The sequence below is a fragment of the Aspergillus foveolatus genome, assembly GCF_047715535.1.
Source record: "Aspergillus foveolatus strain CBS 279.81 unplaced genomic scaffold BDW70scaffold_29, whole genome shotgun sequence".
In the NCBI taxonomy this organism is placed as follows: domain Eukaryota; kingdom Fungi; phylum Ascomycota; class Eurotiomycetes; order Eurotiales; family Aspergillaceae; genus Aspergillus; species Aspergillus foveolatus.
Window position 1 is genome coordinate 1 of NW_027396093.1, and position 21,161 is coordinate 21,161.

The 21,161-nt window shown below is 46.9% G+C and overlaps 9 protein-coding genes across 9 annotated transcripts; 5 read left to right on the forward strand and 4 right to left on the reverse strand.

Moving 5' to 3' along the window:
• Positions 1–1,410: 1,410 nt before the first annotated feature.
• On the reverse strand, positions 1,411–4,551 carry BDW70DRAFT_137524 (ubiquitin-specific protease UBP14). The gene is made up of 6 exons (XM_073737056.1): positions 4,397–4,551; positions 4,271–4,338; positions 4,072–4,212; positions 3,743–4,016; positions 2,007–3,693; positions 1,411–1,951 (listed from the first exon to the last, which is right to left on the reverse strand). The coding sequence occupies exons 1-6, from the start codon at positions 4,422–4,424 to the stop codon at positions 1,807–1,809; spliced, it is 2,343 nt and encodes a 780-aa protein (XP_073595255.1). The 5' UTR covers positions 4,425–4,551; the 3' UTR covers positions 1,411–1,806.
• Positions 4,552–4,731: 180 nt separating this feature from the next.
• On the forward strand, positions 4,732–7,278 carry BDW70DRAFT_137526 (replication factor A subunit protein RFA1). Its single transcript, XM_073737057.1, has 6 exons — positions 4,732–4,975; positions 5,040–5,191; positions 5,254–5,344; positions 5,392–5,932; positions 5,982–6,874; positions 6,927–7,278. Exons 1-6 carry the CDS (start codon positions 4,935–4,937, stop codon positions 7,018–7,020), a joined length of 1,812 nt encoding a protein of 603 aa, XP_073595256.1. The 5' UTR covers positions 4,732–4,934; the 3' UTR covers positions 7,021–7,278.
• Positions 7,279–7,621: 343 nt separating this feature from the next.
• Positions 7,622–9,347, forward strand: dbp3 (RNA-dependent ATPase DBP3). The gene is made up of 3 exons (XM_073744360.1): positions 7,622–8,922; positions 8,976–9,047; positions 9,114–9,347. Exons 1-3 carry the CDS (start codon positions 7,685–7,687, stop codon positions 9,268–9,270), a joined length of 1,467 nt encoding a protein of 488 aa, XP_073595257.1. The 5' UTR covers positions 7,622–7,684; the 3' UTR covers positions 9,271–9,347.
• Positions 9,273–11,100, reverse strand: BDW70DRAFT_150793 (putative nuclear division Rft1 protein; the record flags this gene model as incomplete). Its single annotated transcript, XM_073739210.1, has 3 exons — positions 9,273–9,378; positions 9,428–10,273; positions 10,328–11,100. 3 exons carry the CDS (start codon positions 11,098–11,100, stop codon positions 9,273–9,275), a joined length of 1,725 nt encoding a protein of 574 aa, XP_073595258.1.
• Positions 11,101–11,478: 378 nt separating this feature from the next.
• Positions 11,479–12,936, reverse strand: BDW70DRAFT_137528 (OST3/OST6 family protein). The gene is made up of 4 exons (XM_073737058.1): positions 12,496–12,936; positions 12,350–12,447; positions 11,931–12,286; positions 11,479–11,861 (listed from the first exon to the last, which is right to left on the reverse strand). The coding sequence occupies exons 1-4, from the start codon at positions 12,838–12,840 to the stop codon at positions 11,680–11,682; spliced, it is 981 nt and encodes a 326-aa protein (XP_073595259.1). The 5' UTR covers positions 12,841–12,936; the 3' UTR covers positions 11,479–11,679.
• A 184-nt stretch (positions 12,937–13,120) lies between these two features.
• BDW70DRAFT_59739 (uncharacterized protein) lies at positions 13,121–14,742 on the forward strand. The gene is made up of 3 exons (XM_073744361.1): positions 13,121–13,198; positions 13,248–13,538; positions 13,593–14,742. The coding sequence occupies exons 1-3, from the start codon at positions 13,154–13,156 to the stop codon at positions 14,709–14,711; spliced, it is 1,455 nt and encodes a 484-aa protein (XP_073595260.1). The 5' UTR covers positions 13,121–13,153; the 3' UTR covers positions 14,712–14,742.
• Positions 14,743–14,962: 220 nt separating this feature from the next.
• Positions 14,963–16,295, forward strand: BDW70DRAFT_59773 (ribosomal RNA methyltransferase FtsJ domain-containing protein). The gene is made up of 4 exons (XM_073744362.1): positions 14,963–15,167; positions 15,233–15,846; positions 15,901–16,029; positions 16,127–16,295. Exons 2-4 carry the CDS (start codon positions 15,391–15,393, stop codon positions 16,202–16,204), a joined length of 663 nt encoding a protein of 220 aa, XP_073595261.1. The 5' UTR covers positions 14,963–15,167; positions 15,233–15,390; the 3' UTR covers positions 16,205–16,295.
• On the reverse strand, positions 15,798–18,811 carry BDW70DRAFT_137541 (putative autophagy ubiquitin-activating enzyme ApgG). Its single transcript, XM_073737059.1, has 8 exons — positions 18,436–18,811; positions 18,265–18,373; positions 17,526–18,208; positions 17,326–17,470; positions 16,808–17,275; positions 16,395–16,757; positions 15,902–16,343; positions 15,798–15,847 (listed from the first exon to the last, which is right to left on the reverse strand). Exons 1-7 carry the CDS (start codon positions 18,624–18,626, stop codon positions 16,257–16,259), a joined length of 2,046 nt encoding a protein of 681 aa, XP_073595262.1. The 5' UTR covers positions 18,627–18,811; the 3' UTR covers positions 15,798–15,847; positions 15,902–16,256.
• A 569-nt stretch (positions 18,812–19,380) lies between these two features.
• BDW70DRAFT_137543 (deoxycytidine monophosphate deaminase) lies at positions 19,381–21,119 on the forward strand. The gene is made up of 7 exons (XM_073737060.1): positions 19,381–19,507; positions 19,565–19,901; positions 19,952–20,313; positions 20,364–20,496; positions 20,578–20,665; positions 20,719–20,769; positions 20,819–21,119. Exons 1-7 carry the CDS (start codon positions 19,486–19,488, stop codon positions 20,867–20,869), a joined length of 1,044 nt encoding a protein of 347 aa, XP_073595263.1. The 5' UTR covers positions 19,381–19,485; the 3' UTR covers positions 20,870–21,119.
• Positions 21,120–21,161: the final 42 nt, after the last annotated feature.

A 21,161-nucleotide genomic window follows, 5' to 3' on the forward strand; every position in this document is an offset into this window, starting at 1 on the left:
CTAAATAAGGTTTCTGCAACATCAGTGTACAGCCTCGGAATTGCGGCCTCGTAGGAAAAGAGATCCGTCGGCATGCAAGTCCGGGAAGTCGGAAGTCTTGACGTATGATTGGGAAAGGTTGATAAAAGGGAGGAGGAAGATATCTGTGTTTCTATCTTTTGTTTCTTTCTCTAAGCTTGTGATATTCGTGAATACGGGACAGCTAGTTGAAAACAATACTACCTACGCCCGTTACATATACTAGTTAAAAACTTATTTTAATATTACTGAATATCTATAGTATTATATCCTAAAATATATATTGATTGCCAGGGTATGTAATTAGACGGATCATCCTATCTAAATATACTTTATATATAAGAAGGAATAGCTGAAGAAGAGAACAGGTCAGGTGGAGCAGACAGAAGATAGAGGGGTAGGGGCCACATGACCACAGTCATATATGCTATATGGTGCATGTTATGGGGTCAACCCATAACACTAATTATTATATTTCTTAATAATTAGAAAATACACGTTAGGAATCTACTTTGTCAGGATAGATCAGCCTGTTAACCAGATAAGAATTCCAATACTATATAGGATTAATGGTAGGACAATGAATAACTAGTATAATTAAGTCTAAAACCTTGGGGATCTCCTAGTCTAGGGAATCTCTCTTAGTTCCTAAATATATCTATGGGGCTATATTCATGTAGCCTGGTAGTAATATCATGACAGAGTCTTATCTAAAAAATAAAAATAGTAGCTAAGCCTGATAATTCTACTAATATAGGATCTCCTGGAGAAGGATCCCTAAATCTTAATTATATCTGAAACTTCCATGATTGCCTGCTTGAGGCACCTAACCCTTGATATCAAATCCTAACTTTATAACTTAATCTACTATAGTTTCTATACTTCTTTTCATCAAGATAAATATATTTCTATGCACAGGGACCAGTTACCAAGTTACATAAAAAGAAGGGACATATATTATATATTATAAAGAACTTAAAAGAAGAAGTTATCTATAACTACTATAATTATATCTAGCAGATTTGACTAGGCTGCTAGATTCTGAAGGGGGTAGTTCTTATTACAGATTGTACAAATAATATTATAATCAGGAATTACTACCAAAATTTTAAAGTCCTTTTAGATGTATTTAATATTTCGGGATCAATTCAAAGTATGTGGGACGGGTCAGACATAAGATATTTTGTGGGTGGTGAAGATTTCGCGCGAAATACTGTGGGTTTTGATATATTGCTATATGTATAAGAAGGATTTAAAAAAAAAAAAAAAAAGAGAGAGAATAATCCAGCATATACAGGTGGAAATAAGGATATTAATAAGCAAGCATTTGCCTGTACAAGTCCCCTAAATAGCCAAGTTTTTTGAGAAGAGGGTAACAGATATAGAAATATATTTATGTTGTTATTAAGGTTAACAACTTATCTTGCTATTCTATCTAACATGACCATTGGAATTCTGTAAAGGGGCAAGTCAGGCTGATGCAAGGAAAGTTGCTGCCGCCATTAAGCCAGTCTTCCCAAGCAGCATTAGCCATATAGAGACGGACAAAGGAAAGATACAGCAATACCACACTTGTTTGAATAGTATCTGTTCGAACAAGTGGGTAATAGAAAAAGACTGTCTTCTGCCATTTCCCATCAAGTCTCTTGTTTGCATTTGAATCTAATGCTTGCTCGGGGTGTCATATATTTAGGCCTAGCTAGTCACAGCCAACCAGTCCTGTGCGGCGAGATTGATCCCGTTTTTGCACGCTGACAATTACCAGACTGGCAGGTTGCTTGACCTTTGCTACACTCTTGAGAAGAAGTAGAGGTAGGCGAATTTTTTCATTTCTTGCACGTCGTCGACCTCCACAACCTTCTCATCATTGAACATCACCCAAGAAAGACCGGACTTTCCGGGCAAACGTTTTCGCACAAATGCAACATAATGCCTATGACCAGCTGTTAATATATTTCGGAGGTAATATCAAGGCTCCTGGATCTTACCCGGCATGTACCGAAGCGCCCTTATGGCAGATTATGGATCGAAGTTGATAGGTTGCCGGACTAGTAGCGAAACCCGGGACTACGGATGTATCAGCATTTCCGCTCGGCGGTTGGTGAACAGAGCTTTCATCTTCATCGCCTGAATGACTGAAAACCCAGTCAATAGCTCGGTTAATATCACCGCCCGTGGCAGCCAACGCCTTTTTAGCGCGAGTATCGTCGATGCCCATGTCACCTAGTTGCGCTATTTTAGCTAAGTCCTGTTCGGTGGCTCCAAATTCCGCAACGTGTATTTTATGGGTCGGCTCATCTATGTCAGGGTCGTCCATGTGAGATAAGAGCCAATTCATTGCGGCTTCAGCATCTGAGTTTCCAGTAGAGTAAAGTGCCTTTTCACACCTGACCCGTGGAAAACCCATTGCAAGCAGTTGGTTCAAGGCGTCCATGTTGACCTCGAAGCCATCGGTCTCCTCGTCTTCCGGAAGGAGGTCTTCCCCCTCATCAGGTCCGGTGGAAAGATAGCAGCTCAAATCAATAGGTGCATCTTCAACCTCTACCGGAATATCCAGCTTGGTCGGAACCCAATTGATCAGCTCAAAGCGTCGAGCATTAATTACCAATTCCGCTGGCATTGTTCGAAAAGCAGACCGTTTGGAGAATTTCTCCTGGCTGTTACAATGGGTACAACGAAGATCAACGGTTTCATCGGCAGTAAATGCGTCCAGACAATCGAACAGTGTCACAGATTCGAAGGAGCCATCAGTGTTGAAACCTTCTGAATCGGGTACTCGACGAGCGGGCACTGGAATCGAGATATTGTCTTGTTCATCGTGCCTGTAGCGAACTCCTCTGCACTTCAGACATTGCAGCCGCTGCTCAATGCTGAACTTGAAAGAATCAATCGGATTATCCACCCCTGCAGGGTGCTTGGACAACGTGACGTGCTTGAAAACATGTAGTAGAAACTCAAAAGCGTCCTGCTGTCTCATAGTCGAGAATTCAGGATGATCGCGACCGATAAGATGCTTGAACATCGATGGAGCCAAGCCCTTTTGGTGTCGGATTTCTTGTGGCTTCGGAGAGACGACAGTCTTATCATCTGGCCGAGAGTATCGTCCTGAGAGGGTACCATCCGCCAGTTTTCGCAGCTGCGTTTCAAAATCAGCAGCTGGTGTTTCTGTCAGAGGCGGGTCTTCGTTAGGGTGGTAATATCTGCGTTGAAACTCTGGTAAATCAAAAAGGCACTGGACGACACTAGACAGATAGCAACTGTTTCCAAGATTCGACAGCCCTGTCAGGCCTGCGCCGAAGACTGGCGTCAGATCCTGTCCATCTTCAGTAGTCATCAGGAAATCCCATTTCAGATTTTGTTCAACCTGCATTTCCATGAGACTTTTCTCCGTTTTCTCGCGCCCGGCTAAATCGATGCCCCAATGATACAGATGCGTAGCAAGGTCAGGATCGATTCTTTCTTCGTTGCACTTATAACAGTAAATATCTGCTGAACCATCGGCAGTTATAGAACCCAGTTTTACGGCAACGGCGTGGGATGTCGCATTAAAGTGTGCAAGTCCATGTGAATTACCGCCAGTACCTCCAAATTGACTGCGACCACAGCCTAGGTTACCGCATTCTAAACAAAGCCAGAGATTCTGTCTCAAGTCGCACATTGAGCACTGGCTGAGATCTGCTCATATTGGTCAGACTCACTCAAAAGGCCTCATGAATATTCTTACCTTGTGACTTTATGCGCTTGGACTCCTGCTGAATCAAGCCAGTAGTATGCTCGCAAGGAATAAACTCCTGTTCCCAGGCTTTTATCTCCTCTCTCTTCGAGAAGGTCGTGGCATGCATCACGCCTTCAATGACTGACTGGAGTTTGCCACTCGGCTCACCAACATCGTCTCTGCCGCAAGAATAGCAGACAACACGTGTGCTTGTGTCATAACGATCTTCGTCAGTCTCTGCGTTGATAGCAAGCTTTGAGATCTTATGTGGAGGCTCCTCGCGCTGTTCCCAGTCAGCACGTCAGGCCACAGTCATGGGCTAGGTAGTGGCTGAGTACCTGGATCTTCTTACGGGTCCTTCGTATATTTAACGCCAGAGGGTGGCCGAAACGCTCGAAGTGCAGACGTGCATGATCCCTTGATCCAGCGCAGCCTCCATTGAAGCAGGAGAGGCAAACATTTAGGCCAGACTCGTCGTCCTGATAACTCCCGTCGTTAGAACAAAAGACGCGGAACGAGGAAAGGGTGGTCACAGACAACAGAGTCAAAGCATTGCGTACAGTCTTCTCGATACACGGCCTGAGAGGCAGACGGTGGTCGTAGTTCTGCAATAGAGTTAGCCTGGCTTGCTTATGGCCATGAAGATTGGAGTGCTGAACGCACCAGGTAAATCATGAACACAAGTTGCCATAGTGAAGCAAATATGATTTAATTAGGGCAGGGCTCCAGACACAATCAGTCCTCAAGGTTACTAACGGGAAGCCTAAGTAGACTACTGCCAACGTGCACGGAGTACAGACTGGCTCTACCCATTCAAACACTTCACAAATTGCTATGGTTGGAAAAGTGAAATCATCAAGTGGGGTAAAGGCCGCCGGCCGCTATAGTTCGGTCGTCATTGGTCTGAGGGGCTAACTAATGTTAGTCGCGTTGTTTAATTCACTTAGGTAAGCCACCACTTAACGCGTCTCACCAGCGCGCTCAGCAGTCCCTACCGCGTCTCATGTTTTCCACAGCCCCTCGACGTTTCAACCACCCTTCTACCCGGTTGTGTGCATTAACTCGATAATAATCATTGAAGCCAAACTAACTCTCTGCTTCTTCTGTTGGTGAATTACGCTCGTTGTAAAGCTTTACGACATTTAATTCAACAAGAACCCAGACGCGGCCAATATTTCCCAGCAGACGCCTGGTTACTGCCATGGCCTCACAAGCATCACATGTCTCCGTAGGAGCTCTCAGGTAACTCACTGTTCTTTTCTGCCTCCCTCAACCTGATCTGCAACGCCACTGACAATGCCCCAAGTGGGATTTTTGACGCCACAAAACCTCAGATCTCTGAACCTATCGTCCAATGTGTCCAAGTCAAGCCACTGCCACCCCAAGCAAACAATCAGGAACGATACAGGGTTGTTTTCAGCGATATATCAAACTATGTGCAGACAATGCTTGCCATCCGTATGTGGTACCGAGCGTGAACCATTAGATGCAAGGTTTCTAATGAGCTGTCTTGTATCTAGAAGCAAATCATTTTGTGACGGATGGTCTCCTACGCAAAGGCTGTTTTGTGAGGCTCAAGCAATTTCAAGCAAACTCCGTTAAAGGGAAAAAGTAGTATTTTACGCTCCAGGAATCGGAGTATATGCTGATTATTATAGGATTCTTATCGTTCTCGACCTCGAGGTCCTCAAGGAACTGGGAGAGGCTGAGAAGCTTGGCGAACCGAAACCCTTGGAGAGCAAAGCAGAGGAGGAAGAGAAGCCACAACCTACGACAATCTCCAGCAATGGGTTCTACGGGGCAAAAGCTCAAAATGCACCGTCGCAAATCAGCTCCCGAGCCCAGCATATACGGCCTATGCAGGGATCTGCACCTGCCACTATTTATCCCATTGAGGCGATCTCTCCATATGCTCACAAGTGGACGATCAAAGCGCGATGCACTAGCAAGTCTCCCATCAAAACTTGGCACGGAAGGAGTGGTGACGGCACGCTCTTTAGTGTCAATCTGCTGGATGACAGTGGCGAAATCCGCGCCACCGGGTTTAATGAGCAGTGTTCTGCGTTGTACGACCTCTTTCAAGAGGGCGAGGTCTACTACATTTCCAGCCCCTGCCGCGTTCAGATTGCCAAGAAACAATTTACGAATCTCAACAATGATTATGAGCTTACATTTGAAAGAGATACTTTGGTCGAGAAGGTCGGTGGTTAAATTGTTGTCTATCTGCGTATTCTCACACCATTTATAGGCGGAAGAACAGAATGACGTCCCACAAGTGCGTTTCAATTTCACCTCTATTGGAGACCTACAGTCCGTTGAGAAGGATACGACGATCGATGTGATAGGAGTGTTGAAAGATGTTGGAGAGACCACGCAGATCGTGTCAAAAACAACAAAGAAGCCTTATGACAAGCGCGAACTGACATTGGTCGACAACACAGGGTTCTCTGTGCGATTGACGATCTGGGGCACGACAGCGATGAATTTTGCTGCCAGCCCAGAGTCTGTGGTAGCCTTCAAGGGAGTCAAAGTCTCCGACTTTGGCGGAAAGAGCTTGAGTTTACTCAGTTCAGGTTCTGTGACCGTGGACCCCGATATTGAAGAAGCACATAGACTCAAGGGCTGGTACGATGCGCAAGGTCGGGATGAGAATTTTGCTTCTCATGCTTCATCAGTCGGAACGATGTCCGCCACGAAACGAGATCAATTAAAAACCATCGCCCAAGTTCGCGAGGAGCAGCTGGGCATGTCAGAAGAGCCTTCCTATTTTACACTAAGAGCAACCGTCGTTTACATAAAACAGGACAACCTGTGTTACCCCGCATGTCTTTCGGAGGGTTGTAATAAGAAGGTTACAGAGCTCGACCCCGGACAGTGGCGTTGCGAGCGTTGCGACAAGACTCACCCACGCGCAGAATACCGCTATATAATGCTTGTCAACGTCAGTGATCACACTGGACAGCTCTATCTTAACTGTTTCGATGACGTTGGCCGGTTGTTGTTGGGTATGAGTGCCAACCAGCTCATGGAATTGCCTCAGAACGACGGTAAGGCACTTGGCAACGTTATTCAGAATGCCACCTGTCGCACCTGGACCTTCGGATGCAGAGCAAAGATAGATCATTATGGGGATCAGCAACGGTAAGTCTGGATTCGGAATACTATGATTCCCAATGCTAATCATGATCTCCAGAATTCGATACCAAGTATCGTATGCAAAACCCGTCAATTACTCCGAAGAGGCATCTCGTCTTGCAGATATCATTGACAGTTACAGTATCTCCTAATTATGTTCTGATTTTGTGAGCGGTTGATGGCTTTTGTTTACCTTAAAGCTATTCTATAGCATTTTTGATGTTGTCAACCCTTTTCCTGCCTTGTCTGTACCGGCTTGAGGAATAGGAATATGGGAACGGCTCAGAATAATGTGGTGTTACTTGAGTGAATCTAATATCATGGAATAACATCCAGTCTGAATGGTTGTGAAGTAAGTACATAATTGTCTAATCTATATGCATTCAACTTGGAACTGCCTTTTGGCACTACTGCCACTGCACGAGCTTAATATATTACCAGTGCGCCAAATACGCTCAGTACATTTGTTGATGAGCCAAGGTTTGAGTATATGATACTGAGTACAGGCATTAATAGTCGCAAGTTGAGGCCATTTTACTCGAGAGGCCAGCCTGAGGAAGTGCTTGGCGTACAGAGTGTTACCAAGTATACAGTATAATTCGCTCCGTAAACCCTCTGACCTCTGGGTACAGTCGGGTAGACTAGTTCATGCCAAGCCGCTAACTACTAATGTGGCTTACGGCAATATCTTTCGGTTCTTGCCACATGGATTAGTTTACAAAATGTACAAAATTTGAGGAAAAAAGTGTACCTGAAAGATATCTCCTCTCCAATCTGCTTCAACTTTTTGGTTGGAGCCCTGAAAAGAGCCGCATCATGGCAAAACGAGAGCACCAAGATCAGACTGGCGATAGCAGACCGAGCAAAAAATCTAAAGGCACGAAAGACACGAAAAAAAACACTGAAGTTTCGCCGCCTTACTCCCAATCCCCTGCTCTTGATAATGTTCCTCAAACAGAAATTGATAAATTTCTTTCTGACCATTCCATCAAGATAACGGATGCCTCACCAGATAAATCGTCTCTGCGCCCAATAATCTCATTTTCATTTTTACCTCCGAGCAATAAAGACCTCTACGCTCCGTTAGATGGCTTCGCCTCGCCGACCGCTATCCAGTCGGCAACATGGCCACTTCTGTTTGCAGGCCGCGATGTCATAGGAATTGCAGAGACTGGAAGTGGGAAAACTCTTGCGTTTGGTCTACCGTGTCTAAAGAAGGTACTCGATTTGAAGACCAAACAAAAATCATGCAGACCACTTGCAGTTGTTATCTCCCCGACAAGAGAGCTCGCAATGCAGATTTATGACCAACTTGTGAAGTTCGCGGAAAAAGTGGATATTCAAGTCGCCTGCATATTTGGTGGTGTCAAGAAAGACGAACAGCGCGAGGCTTTGAAGTCTGCAGCCGTGGTTGTTGCAACTCCTGGAAGGTTGAAAGACCTTCAGAATGACGGCTCTTTGGATTTAGGCAGGGTCAAATATCTTGTCCTAGATGAAGCGGACCGTATGCTAGATAAAGGATTTGAGCAAGACATCAAGGATATCATCTCTCCTATGCCAGTGTCAAAACGTCAAACTGTTATGTTCACAGCAACCTGGCCTCCTGCTGTCAGGAACCTTGCCTCTACATTTATGACTTCTCCAGTCACGGTCACCATCGGTGGTGACCCATCTGCAGATCCACGTGCAAATAGCAGGATTAAACAGGTTGTTGAAGTGGTAAAATCACACGAGAAAGAGCAAAGACTAGTGCAAATTCTGAACAGGCATCAGCGTGGAACTCCTGATAAAGTGCTCGCCTTCTGCCTCTACAAGAAGGAGGCTATGCGGGTCGAGAGACTTCTTCGAGCCAAGGGCTTCAAGGTTGCGGGTATACACGGCGATCTAAGCCAGCAAGAAAGATTTAGAAGCCTCGAGGCCTTTAAATCAGGTGCAGCCACCGTTCTTGTTGCGACTGATGTGGCGGCTCGCGGCCTTGACATACCTCATGTGAAGCTGGTCGTAAATGTCACTTTTCCGCTCACTGTGGAGGACTATGTTCATCGAATTGGCCGGTAAGGTGAAGCGGCTCGTCGTTATTTTTATGGCTAACGTTTTATCTATGCAGCACCGGTCGTGCTGGGGCTGATGGGCATGCTATAACCCTGTTTACGGAAACTGATAAGGCCCAGTCTGGCGCGTAAGTAGTGATTTTACCCACATTTCTATTCGAGTCTTCTGAAAATCTACTAATCAACAACAACAGGTTGATCAATGTTCTGAAAGCGGCGAATCAAGAAGTGCCCGAAGCTCTACTCAAGTTCGGCTCCACTGTCAAGAAGAAGCAGCATGATGCATATGGCGCCTTCTTTAAAGATGTTGAGCCGGGAAAGGCAGCTACCAAGATTGTATTTGATGACTAGCTCTAATCCGCCTTGATCTGCTGTACTTTAGATCGCATGTTCTTGGATCTCAGCCATAAAGAAAACTTGTAGTAGTAGACCATGACGTGCTGCCTCTCGCAATATAGCCTGCGGATCTTCGATCAATGTTTGCTCTTGCGCACGATGATTGACTTACAGTAAAAGACAATAACCAGCCCCAACAATAAAGAGGATCAGGTCTCCATACGACTTCGTTAGGAGCTCGGTATTCGATAAAAGAACGGCCACGAGGACTCCAGCAGCATAGGTTGAAGATCGGAGGGTGAACTCGTTCATGAACATGTCCGATCTGTGCTGACGTAAATAATTCCGGACGAACGAATAGCTCCATATTATCCGCACGAACATGTTCACGATATTGGCGTACACCAGACCACGCGCGCCTAGCCCACCCACCGACAGAAACAAATAGGCTGCTATGGTAAAGCATGCCGAAAACACTCCCATCCACGCAGCTTGCCTTCGGAGTTCCACTGGATTCGCAGCCGAGGAGACAAAGGCTTCGCCGATACCATTGAAAGCTAGAAATGGAATATAGTAGCAGTATAGAGCGATAAGGCCATCAACCTCTGGCGCAGTCCACCGTCGTCCACCCAAGATATGGAGCGCCTTTGGGGCCAAAGTAGGGCCTAGGGGGGTTATCAGGACTGCTAGCATCATGTATCCTCTCATCACATTCAGCAAGTGGTCCTTGGCAATGGTAACGTTGGCCACCAGATCCTTGCTCTCGCCGCTGCTGAGGAGTGATGAGAAGATAAGCCTACTGCTCTCTTCAATGGGCTGAAAAAGAACACGAGCCAGTAGGCCGCCATAATTGGATGCTAGCGCGTATATGCCTTGGTCCTGTATACCTGCCATAGTGGCAAGAATCATTGAGTCACCCTGTGTTAGCAAGTGCTTTACCACTGACTGAAAGAAAACATTTGCGGACAATGCCACCAAGCGCCTTGAAAATCTATCGCCGATGTATGCTGAGCTGTCACTATTTGCTGTTACCTTACTGCCCCGGTATAGTTATGAATCTTGATGTTCCTACCTTGGGCTTATCCGGGAAAGCAGGAAGGAGAAAGGAAAATTGTTGGATTGACGTAATGCAACGATGAAGTAGCCGCAAAAGATTATGATAGCGTAGGACAAGTGTCCCAGCGCAAATGGGAACACACCAAGGCTATGGCCATTTCGCACAGCCCAAATGAATGTCCCGCAAGTGACCAGGCTTTTTGAAAAGGCAGCACTTATCTCAACAATTGCACGCTTGCTGTACAACATATACTGCTGTATAATCGCAAAAATAGGTTCAGAGGCCAACTCAATAAGTGAAGCAATGGCTGTAATCGCAACACTCATGTGATAGTAAGGAGTCTCCGAGACTTCCACAGGAACAAATCGCATATAAAATACCGTGAATGCAGTAGCGGTTATGATGCCCATGCCAACACTCAAATACGACATGTTCACTATTGACTGAGAGGATGCTGCCCGGATTTTCCTCTTTTCCCGCTCCCTGACTGGCGACAGTACATTCGTGTCTATGCTTGCAGCGGGATGTGTAGGTAGAGACCCTAGCGGGTGCCTCTGGATCGCGGCTCGTATGCTTTCCCTAGAGAAGTATAAAATCGAGATCAAGAACAGCTCAAGTTGGGATGCAATCCCCAGGATTGATGGCGATAAGCTTCGCAGTATCACTTGATTCGACGCGAAAATGAAAACTCTTGAGGCCAGCTGCACGAATATCAAGATAGTAGTCCCAGATAATGCTGAGACCAGCATACCGCTGGGATTGCTGGGATTTCCGGCAGGCTGTGACATATTTAATAATACAGAACGCTAGCAAACAAGACCACACGCTCCCGCCGTTTTGAGATTGAAAATGTGTTTGTCTTTGTGTGGAACGGGTGGTGGAGAGTAAGTTGACGGATGTTTTATGTGAGGACGTTTGGTCATGGTTTAACGTTGGTCTGGCCACCTTTCCATGTCCCAGCCGATTACTGCGCTGAACCCCTCCCAACCTAGTAACTATCGCGATCTTAATGCTTTTGGTCTTTGGTGCCATCTATTTTGGGTATAAATATCAGTTTCTTCCGGAGGAAGATGCTGCGCCCGGTGCACTGTTCTACTTAAGTCCTTTAAAGTCTGCTTGTTGGCGGTCAGTATTCTGACCACGTTGATTCAAGTTTAGCCAAGAGGTCCAACAATTGAATTAAAATTCCATTCTAGACGCCAGTCTTCATAGTCGCTTGTGTACAACTAGACCCTCAATGCCTGTCCAGAATTACTGGTTTTCTACTCTGGAACATCCGATGCTCTGAGAACGCGCGCGATTTCTAAGTAGTTTTGCCACGAGAAACCGGTTCACCAACGCAAGTAGGGTTGCGTGCCGCTGATGTTTCAGAAAGGGGGGAGGAAGAAAGGATACCCACCATTTTTCGCTCTAAAAACACTTAAGAGGAAGCTGTATGTTCCAAGGAGCACAGCCCCCCAGATGACCACTGCCACCTGTTGAGATTTGTTGTCCGCAATGCGAGGAACCTTCATAGCTAAGGCTATTGCAGAAAAGGAGAGCACAGCATCTTTGGAGCTGCGTATTAGCATCTGAAGCCTTGAGTGTGAATGCAGACGGGGGACACTAAATAACTTACAAATTGCAGCAACAATCTGTGTTTCCATCCCAAATTGGTTTGAGAAACCTCCCGCAAAGTAGTTGATACCACCTCTCCCATCTCCAACAACATAAGGGACTTTGCGGATGTGATTGAACATGTGCCCACTAGTGAATAAGAGGACAGCAATCAGACTAAACGCAGCCCAAAGATTGCGGTTTCTGACAACTGGGAGGACATAAGGCGACAGCACGCTGAACAGGGTAACGACCCCCATCAAAATTGTGATGCCTGAGACAATTCTCATGTAATTAATCGGGCGTACAAGTGGTGGTTTTGGTCCATCGGGGAGCTGACGGTTGATCCAAGCATAGACTTGGTCGGCGGAAACGGGACTAGCAGATAATGTCTGTCAGCCAAATGCTTGCGCTAATGTGCCTGATTTTTAGAGGCCTTACCCGCTAAAGTCAAACCGCGATGGGCTGTCGTCAACTTTGGCGTGAGGGCCGACTGTTGGGGGGAATACAAGAAGGACAGGCGCAGTTTGGAGCATTAGCTGTATTCTTCATTAGCCGAGAATCAACGAAGCGACGCTATTGCATACTTTCTGAAATGCTGTTTTGCCATTTCGAAAATCGAGAGTACCAAAAAGCAGCTTGAGATCATCCGGTTTGCTGCCTTTGTTCCAACTTCGCGCAATAAGGTCGAACTCCGGCTGGAAATCGCGGCAAAGTACACATCCAAAACGGGCTTCTGTAGCTGTCAAGACCACTGCGACATGGTAATCACGAGGTTTTGAAGTTATATCATCGTAGGACGAGTCATTGAGCTGTAAGGGCGCGAGTCGAGAGATCGATTGATACTTTTCGAACTTGTCGGTATTTGGGGCGGCAGCAAGTGTAGCAGGGATGAGATAGAGGAGAGACGCAATAAAGGTGAATAGCTTCATCTTGGCACAAGATCATAGATGAGCCTTATTCACCGGCCTGTTGGTGCACCTAGAGCAAGTCAATGGCTTGCAACGAGGTTTAGACCACGTCTACAGAACAGCGGCAACCACAATACTAAAATGGTAAAGTCTGAGAAGCTAGGTGTCGTGTCCACTACGCGTGGCGGGCCCACTGCGGGAGTTTTCCTCCAAGCCTACTTTGTAATTCCCGCCTCGCCTCCGCACTACTCCCATGACCTTAAAGTAACATTGTAAACACAACACACACATCTTTACAACGGAGATCCGAACACTTTTCCTCCAACTGGACAACATGAAGCTCCTCGCAAATGACCTGGAACATACACTTGAAGATGATGTACGTAGCCCCTGCATAAACACTACATAAGCTGACTCAAGTGTTGTAGTATCGCATGGCCCTCACAACCGCGCATCTTGAGAAAGAATTCTACCATGTTCACGCGCACACAGTACAAATTCTCGATACCGAACGTGCCCGAGTGCAGCGCATGGAGCAATTACTTCTTCGTATTGAGAACGAAAATCTGCAATTGCAACTAAACCAGGCAGGTCTGGACTTGATCCAGGCCAAAGAGGCAGAGTCTGACATCCGTCTTGAGTTCGACCGCGCCATCAGGGAATTTGATCTTCTACAAGATGTTGCCCAAGCGTCGTCCCGTGAGATAGATAACCTCCGTGTAGGTGATGCATGCGCCATGTTTTGCGACTTGACCTCCTGACACTTTCCATAGCATGAACTTGCGTCGCTGAGCGCAATTGCTTCTGATACTCAGAAACTACAAGCAGAAAAAGTTCGCTTATCTAAAGAAGTATCGAGCATACGGTCCGAAGTCGACGAACTCAGGTCTCAGAACAATTCGGCCAACGCACTCCTTGCAGAGAATCAAGCAATTACCCGGCAGCTAAACGCAATTAAAATTCAGCTAGAAAAAGAGAGACGCGCGCATGAACGTGCACTTGCCAAACAAGCTCAACAAAAAGAGGATGTCGGAGCACTGACCACGAAGCTCGAAGTAGCACGTCAGGAATTGGAACTGGCGCGTCGCCACGGCCATCACAATACACGGCAAAAAAACAGCACCACTCCAGTTTCCGGCGAAAACAGAGGTACCGATAAGAACGCAGTAGCCTTGAAAGACCGTCATCTAGAAGATACACCGGTGCAACAGCAAGAAGATTGGGGCACTACAACAACTATCAAGGTCCCTACTGAGCGAGCCGCTGAATCTTACCCTCGGAATTCTACAAATCGCTTACACTCCGAGTTGACGATTGCTACGCCTGGGGCCGTTTGTGCACAAACTCAGCAGAAACCATTTTCTACACTCCCTGGCGATAAATCAGCATTCTCAATAACGCCTTTCCTAAACCGCACAACCGAACTTGATGATTCGTCAATGAGCTCGGATGACGAATTAAATGAAGCTAGTAATGCTCGGAAAGATGGACACGGCGCTAATACGATCACGTTTCCAAAGCAGTTGAAGTCGCCTATCGCGAAACAGCCCAGCAAGCTGGCAAAACAGGCGCCGGCAAAGGCTGCCGTGAATGGTGATACAAGGAACGGGCAGAAACAGATGATTCTTGATAGTCCTGATGTGGATCGTATCAACCAGTCTTCACTATCTCGGCCCGTCGGACAGAAACAGGCACCATCTAAAAAACGCAAGCTAGGATTACAGCGCGATAGAAACTTGTTTGATGAGGACGAGGATGACAACACGTCGCAGGAAATCAGAAAGCCGGGAAGAAAGCTTGTTGGTACGGGGCAGATGGGCTTAGTTGGGAAACGCATATTTACTGGGCCCATTGGGTTCTCGCCCTTGAAACGAGATAGAAGACGCTTCTGAGTCGTATAACATTAGTTGACCTTGTAGCCTTCAATCCCTTTACCGTTCCCGCTCTTGTGGATGTCCAATAATTACTTAAGTATAGGTAGAATTGTTCACACCCGACTGCCTGTGAATATAGCGCGTAGCCCAAACGTCTGGTAGTCCTGATATATTGTTTGATTGCGGAATGGAAAATGCCAAGACTTGATGTCAATCGTCAGGACCGGATTGTCTATCTTATTTCTTCTCACGTCATTATCGGAAGCCATTGAACCCGCATCTTTGGCCATGGCCTTATTCTTCCAGACTTTAAGGCTTAGTAACTGCGTTCAGCCTGTCTGCAGAATTCAGAAATTCTTACAGAAAAGATTTTCTTCCTCCAAACGATGGCAAGCTCGCCAACTGAAGGATCATTATACGCGGGAAGCAGCGGTTCAAGGGCTCAAAAGCCGGGCGGCATTCAAGCTTCTACAGGTACTTTCCTACTAGGTCTATGACCGAACCGCGCTCTGTAATCTGATTATACTGGTATCTTCCAGATAGATGAAAAATACCGGGTTTTCAAGAGTGGTCAAACTGTTGTTGATCTAGTATGATAACACTCGAAATCAACAATGAGACATTCTCTGACAAAATATCAAACAAATAGGGTTACGCCCCAGGATCATGGTCCCAGGTACGCGCGACATCCTCTGTCATGAAGATTATTCATTGGCTGACTCTTCGCAAGGTAGCGTTGACGCGAACTCGGCCCGATGGCAGGGTCCTTGGTGTGGATATAATCCCGAGCCAACCTCCGAAAGGTGTGTCTACCATCCAAGGCAATTTTTTGGATCCCGAGGTTCAGGCGTACGTCCGAGACTTTGTACGCAATCCTCGAAGGGGCAGACCATACTCTCAAGAAACTCTCCAGAAAGTCGAGGATCATGATCGTTTGGTAGAGTCTGTCCTCGAGGCGAGCTGCACCGGTGGTGACTTGGGAGAGGATTACAACGGTGCTGTGGATGCCCAAAGAACGGTAGATGTAGTACTAAGTGATATGTCCGCCCCCTGGCTTCAAACAACCGGATTCTGGAAGAGAAGTCTAAGTAATCCTTACCGCAGGATGATGAATACCAGCGGTGTACCTTTTAAAGATCATGCTGGAAGTATGGTACAGCTCCCCGCTGATCTATTTTGATAATCCCCAAATACTGACCCTCCAAAGGATCTTTGCCATGCTGCTCTGGAGTTCAGCTTTGAAGTTCTCAAGGCTGGTGGGCACTTTGTCTGCAAGTTTTATCAGGGGGCGGAAGATAAAATCCTGGAGAAGCAGCTGAAACTGTTGTTTGGAAAGGTGCATAGGCTCAAGCCCGAATCATCACGCAGTGTATGGATTTGCTTGCTAACCGGTGGGCAATATTTGGTGGTGATTTGACTAATTTCTCTAGCAGGAATCCAAGGAGGCATTCTTCATTGCTCTCGACCGCAAATCGGACGTCAAAAAGCAAGATTTGCTCACGAGCCACTAGAAACCTGGAGAGCAAAATCAGCCCCTCGGCATGCGCGAAATTTTTGGTATGCTTAATCCATGACCGGCGCTATCTCTTCGGGTTCCAAATCCTCGTCCCATTCAATGTCAGCCAGGTTTGCTTCTGCCGTTTCTTGAACCTGAAGCAAAAGGTCAGCAAGTTATCCAAAGCTCAATGGTGGATGACAAACTTCTCTGAGGCCACTCAGCTCTTCAACATAACCTACTTCGTTCAATGCTTTCTGTACAAAATTCCAGCCGTTCTTCTTGTACTCGTCTATAACAGGTCTGGAACATGCGCTACAACATTTGTAGCTTCGACCTACAACAGAGACGTTTTCAAATGTGGATAGGAACCCTCTGATTTGATGCGGGATGACCCCGAGAGGATGATCATTTTGAGTGTTATTCTGAGTTTGGGGAGCACCTGCGGCAGCCCCAAGTGGATGCTGAAGAAGCGAGACTAGCAATTCGACCAACAAAGCCGATGCAATGGCAGCTACTCCAGGTCGGGTGACGGTGCACTGCTGGTCGAGCGTCTGGTCTTTCTGGGACTATATGCTAAATTAGCAAGGGTGTCACAAGGCCCTAAGCAAAAACTCACATTTATGGGGGCTACGACATCGTTGCAAAAATAACACCCAAGCTCCTCCTCAGGGTGTTCGTCGTTTGTGACGCCATGGCGCATTACAACGAAGGTGTCGAATCCCAATGCTGCATTCATAACGATCTTACCTGCCGATTTACCCATCACAGTTGGTAGCCAACGTGATTCGCGCGTATCCATCAAAAGAATGATAACGTCATGAGCATCTATGAGCCCTTTTAGGACATCGAAATCCGCCTTTGTCTTTTCCGCGTCCAATACAGGGTGACCTGCCATAGGGACGGCTAGTACATGGCCGACGGAATCCACGCCTGGGTAGATCTCCGACAGAGCCTGGGAGGCTCGGTAGGCTTTCTTCGCGCCGCCGTCTAGACAGTCGGCAAAATTGAAGAGAGGCTGCCTCACAGGGTTCGAAAAAGACACGGACCCATTATCTACGAATGTTATCTTCCTTACCCCCCAAGCCTAACGATATTAGCAAAGCACGCAATTGCGAGTTCGATTGAAATTCGCACCATCAAATTTCGAGCAACGTAACTTCCAAGGGTTCCAGCTCCAAGTAGAAGGCATTTCGTGCCTTGGATTTTCTCGAGATCAAGATTCGGGCTGATCCGCCATTTCATGAGTTTGAGGTTGAGGTCAACAGACTGGTCAGCTAGTCTTTTAATAGTAGAGTCAGCACTGTGCCGAAGTAATTTGTCCGGTGTAACTGTACCTCTTGGGGTCCAGATGTTCCGTGAGATCAACAATTCTTCCCGTCAGTTTACCAGACGGGTTACGCTCCCAACCCGTCACCTTAGGCATACGGTCATCCTTAGCCCCCTCATCGGGAAGTTGTGATGACTTCAGTCGTAGAGTCACCACAATGCTCCGGCCGCAGTCACGCGGGGACGGTCCATCCCGGTAGCGTAATATTTGAACCTTCGTAAGTCCCCATCTTCGCTTCACGAGGACGAGCAGATTTCGGAGCATCCAGCCAGGGGCCTCTTCATAGTTTGAGGGATCGACAAAACAGGTAAAGCAATCCGCAAACTCCGCGTCTTTGAAAAATCCGTCCTCGTAGCTTGACAAAGGTGCGATTTTCCAAGAGACAGTATCATCATCCCGCACCCTTACCCTTCGTGCTAGGAAAAAACCTCGTTGCGGCGCATCTACAACGCGAGCCCACTCTTGTACCGAACGGGCGAGTGCAGAGCTCTCTACACTGGGAAGTCGATGTGCTTGCGCTCCCTCGCATCCCTCCTCCAGTGGGATCCAAGACGGGTCTGAGTGAAGTGCGGGGAATGCGAACCAGTAATGGAACTTATATTTTTTGAGGTCAGCGTAGGAGAGGATGATGAAGGCGGACAGCAGAGATGGACATGAGTAGATAGTGCCGTTGTTGATAGCATCCCATATCTAGAACCGCAGCGTTATTATACGGTGAGTACGTTTTTGACCGCCACTAGACTGACCGTTTCTCCAGACTGTTGGAGCATGCCCATTTTATCGACCTTCGCGTACTCCTCAATAGTGTTAACATTTTTTATCATGCCTTCCGCTCGGTAATAAGTAGACGGCACTCTGTAGGATAGCTAGTCAGGAGAATGTCTAGATACTATGCTATAAGAGGGTCTTGGGCTCACTCGTCGCTAGTGAGGGCATTCCCATGTATTTGAATCCTGCACGAGGTGTTGGGAGCGTCTGAGGGGCGTAACTCGTACAGGCCCAGAACTTTGCGTGCGGAGTCATCGAGCTTGTCATGATTTATTTTGAGAGAGGCCAGGGAAGTATAGAACGGAAGCTCTATATCTGAGGCAAATGGAGTGTACTGCATAGTTGCCGTTGGTAGAGGGACAACGGGCTGATCCGAATTGTAGCTATAGTGGGGTTGTACCACTTAGCAGACGTAGTATTGGCGGGTAGTCACCTTACCGGTAGGTTTGCCGATAGAACGTACTCCGAACCCAGCTGTAGTGACTAAATGACTGGATCTTTAACAAAACCGAAGGGCGACACAGCGTGATATTTCAAGTCCGTACTATGTACCTGCTGCAGCGATCTCGGAAAGGGATTATCTGGCAGTCAATACGTCGTGTGACTATACTGCCTTTCCAGCTACGTCACGGGACTCATGAGCGCGGGAATGATGCCAGGGAAGAGATTAGTGTCGTGTGTAGACTGCTGTAGTGTTAAGGCTATCAGGCGCCATGCGCAAATAATCATTGAAGAGATACGTACTTGCCAATGATCAAAAACACTCCAATCCTCGGCAGCACTCTATTTCAGGGTTAAAGCAGGCATCACGTACCTGTATAGGAACGGAATAATTCCGTCATAAATTACTTCACTGGCAGAACTTGCAATTTGTCCGAACATACTCGGCGTACACCATACACCTGCTCTTGGTGCCATGGAATAACATCTTTAGAGCTGTGGGACTGCATATTGGAAAGAGCTTGTACAATTGTGGCATGCCCCTGCTTTCTGCCATGCCCTTGTTAACTGGGTACTGGCCTGAATTTCCAATTAGGATTTCAGTTTTTTTTTGCAATACCAAATGCCGTGAGCGCAAATCTTTGTGGCTAGTAGTTTACTCTGTACTCAATGAACATATCTCCAAGTCTCAACCTCTTTTGCACCTGCCATTATTTCCTGGCTTCGTGCTATACTCGCCCGCGAAAACCAGGGAAACAATGCTAATCGGTCTATGTGGAGGTTAGTCGGCTACTCTATCCTGGCCGACAGTGAGGCTAACTTACTAAAATATTCAAGGAATCTGCTCCGGAAAGCATGCTGTGGCAGAGTATCTTATCCAACAGCAAAATTTTCGGCGTCTTGAAGTGAAGACAAGCGCTCCTCCGCAATTTGCTAGCGACCCTCGACTTCACTTCTCTGACACAACCAATAATACATCTGGCGGAGAACCATCTTTAGTATTTGAGAACTTTGGGTCGCTGATTGATTTTGCAACAAAGAGATGGCAGGGACGCTGGGTGACTACGAGTATTGGAGACGCCTCCACGGTAGATCGCTTCCTACAACGCCCATTCTTTCTTTTGGTGAGCGTCGATGCCCCAGTCAGTCTACGATGGCAACGTTTTGCGGACAGGTAAGTCCTAGCTCTGACTCTGTTCGTAGATTAAGCTAAGTCTGTCCTAGATGCCGAAGTAGGCGACTTGACCCTCCTAGCCTAGAAGAATTTGTTCTCTGGAATGATAAGCAGTTGTACGAAAAGGACATCGGCCGCGCCTTTCTAACCGACCGAGCACAAGTTCGCCTCTTCAATTCATCATCTTCACTGGAAAAACTGCATGCTGCTCTCAAGGCGCTCAATTTGGCCGATGAACAACGACTGCGGCCTAACTGGGACCAGTATTTCATGGAACTCGCTTCCCTCGCTGCACAGAGGAGCAACTGCATGAAAAGACGAGTAGGCTGTGTCCTTGTCCGAGAACGTCGCGTCATCAGCACTGGCTACAATGGAACTCCACGGCATTTGAAAAACTGCAACGAAGGCGGATGTATGGTACCATGACACAATAAGAAAGTAGAGTTGCTTACAATCTCTTAGGCCCAAGGTGCAATCGCGGCGAAGGCGGAGGCGTCGGCCTGTCAACATGCCTGTGTCTCCACGCTGAAGAAAATGCTTTGTTAGAAGCCGGAAGAGAGCGCATACGGGAAGGTGCAATACTATATTGTGACACGTAAGCTCATTCATTCATTCCCTCACCTCCACCCTGGCCCTTCCCACAATAGTCCTATAAACTAATCTCCGTCTGCCAAAGATGTCCGTGTTTGACCTGCACAGTTAAGATTGCACAGGTGGGAATCTCGGAGGTGGTATACTCACAGGGTTATAACATGGACAGCGAGGTGCGTTGACCCTCATAGCTCCTGATGAACCTGAGCTGACCACGAACAATTAGAGCGCAGCGATTCTCGCGGCAGCTGGAATTCGCCTCCGGCAGTTTTCTCCAGTAAGATTCCGATCCACCCCTGGCACCAGCATATGCTAAAATGTATCAGCCCCGAAATGGTTTAATTTACCTTGAAGAACCCGACAGAGAAGAATGGTAGGAACCTGTTTTTCAGTCAGCATCAATGCGCCAGAGTTCATGCCAAAGCATGTCAAATATAAAATGTCGCGGCAGGCTGGATGTGAGTACCCTCGTGTAGATGATGTAAGCTATGGTAAAACCTGTCCTTGCGATAGCCCGCATCATTCTGGTTACCTCACATAGAAGGGAGAACTACACGAGAATTGCATTCTCTTTATAATTTCACAGCTTCCAGGCAAGAGTCTTACTCCGTAAAGTGAATATAATAAGGATTACGAGAATTGTTTCAGTGAAAGCACCGCTGGCAACGA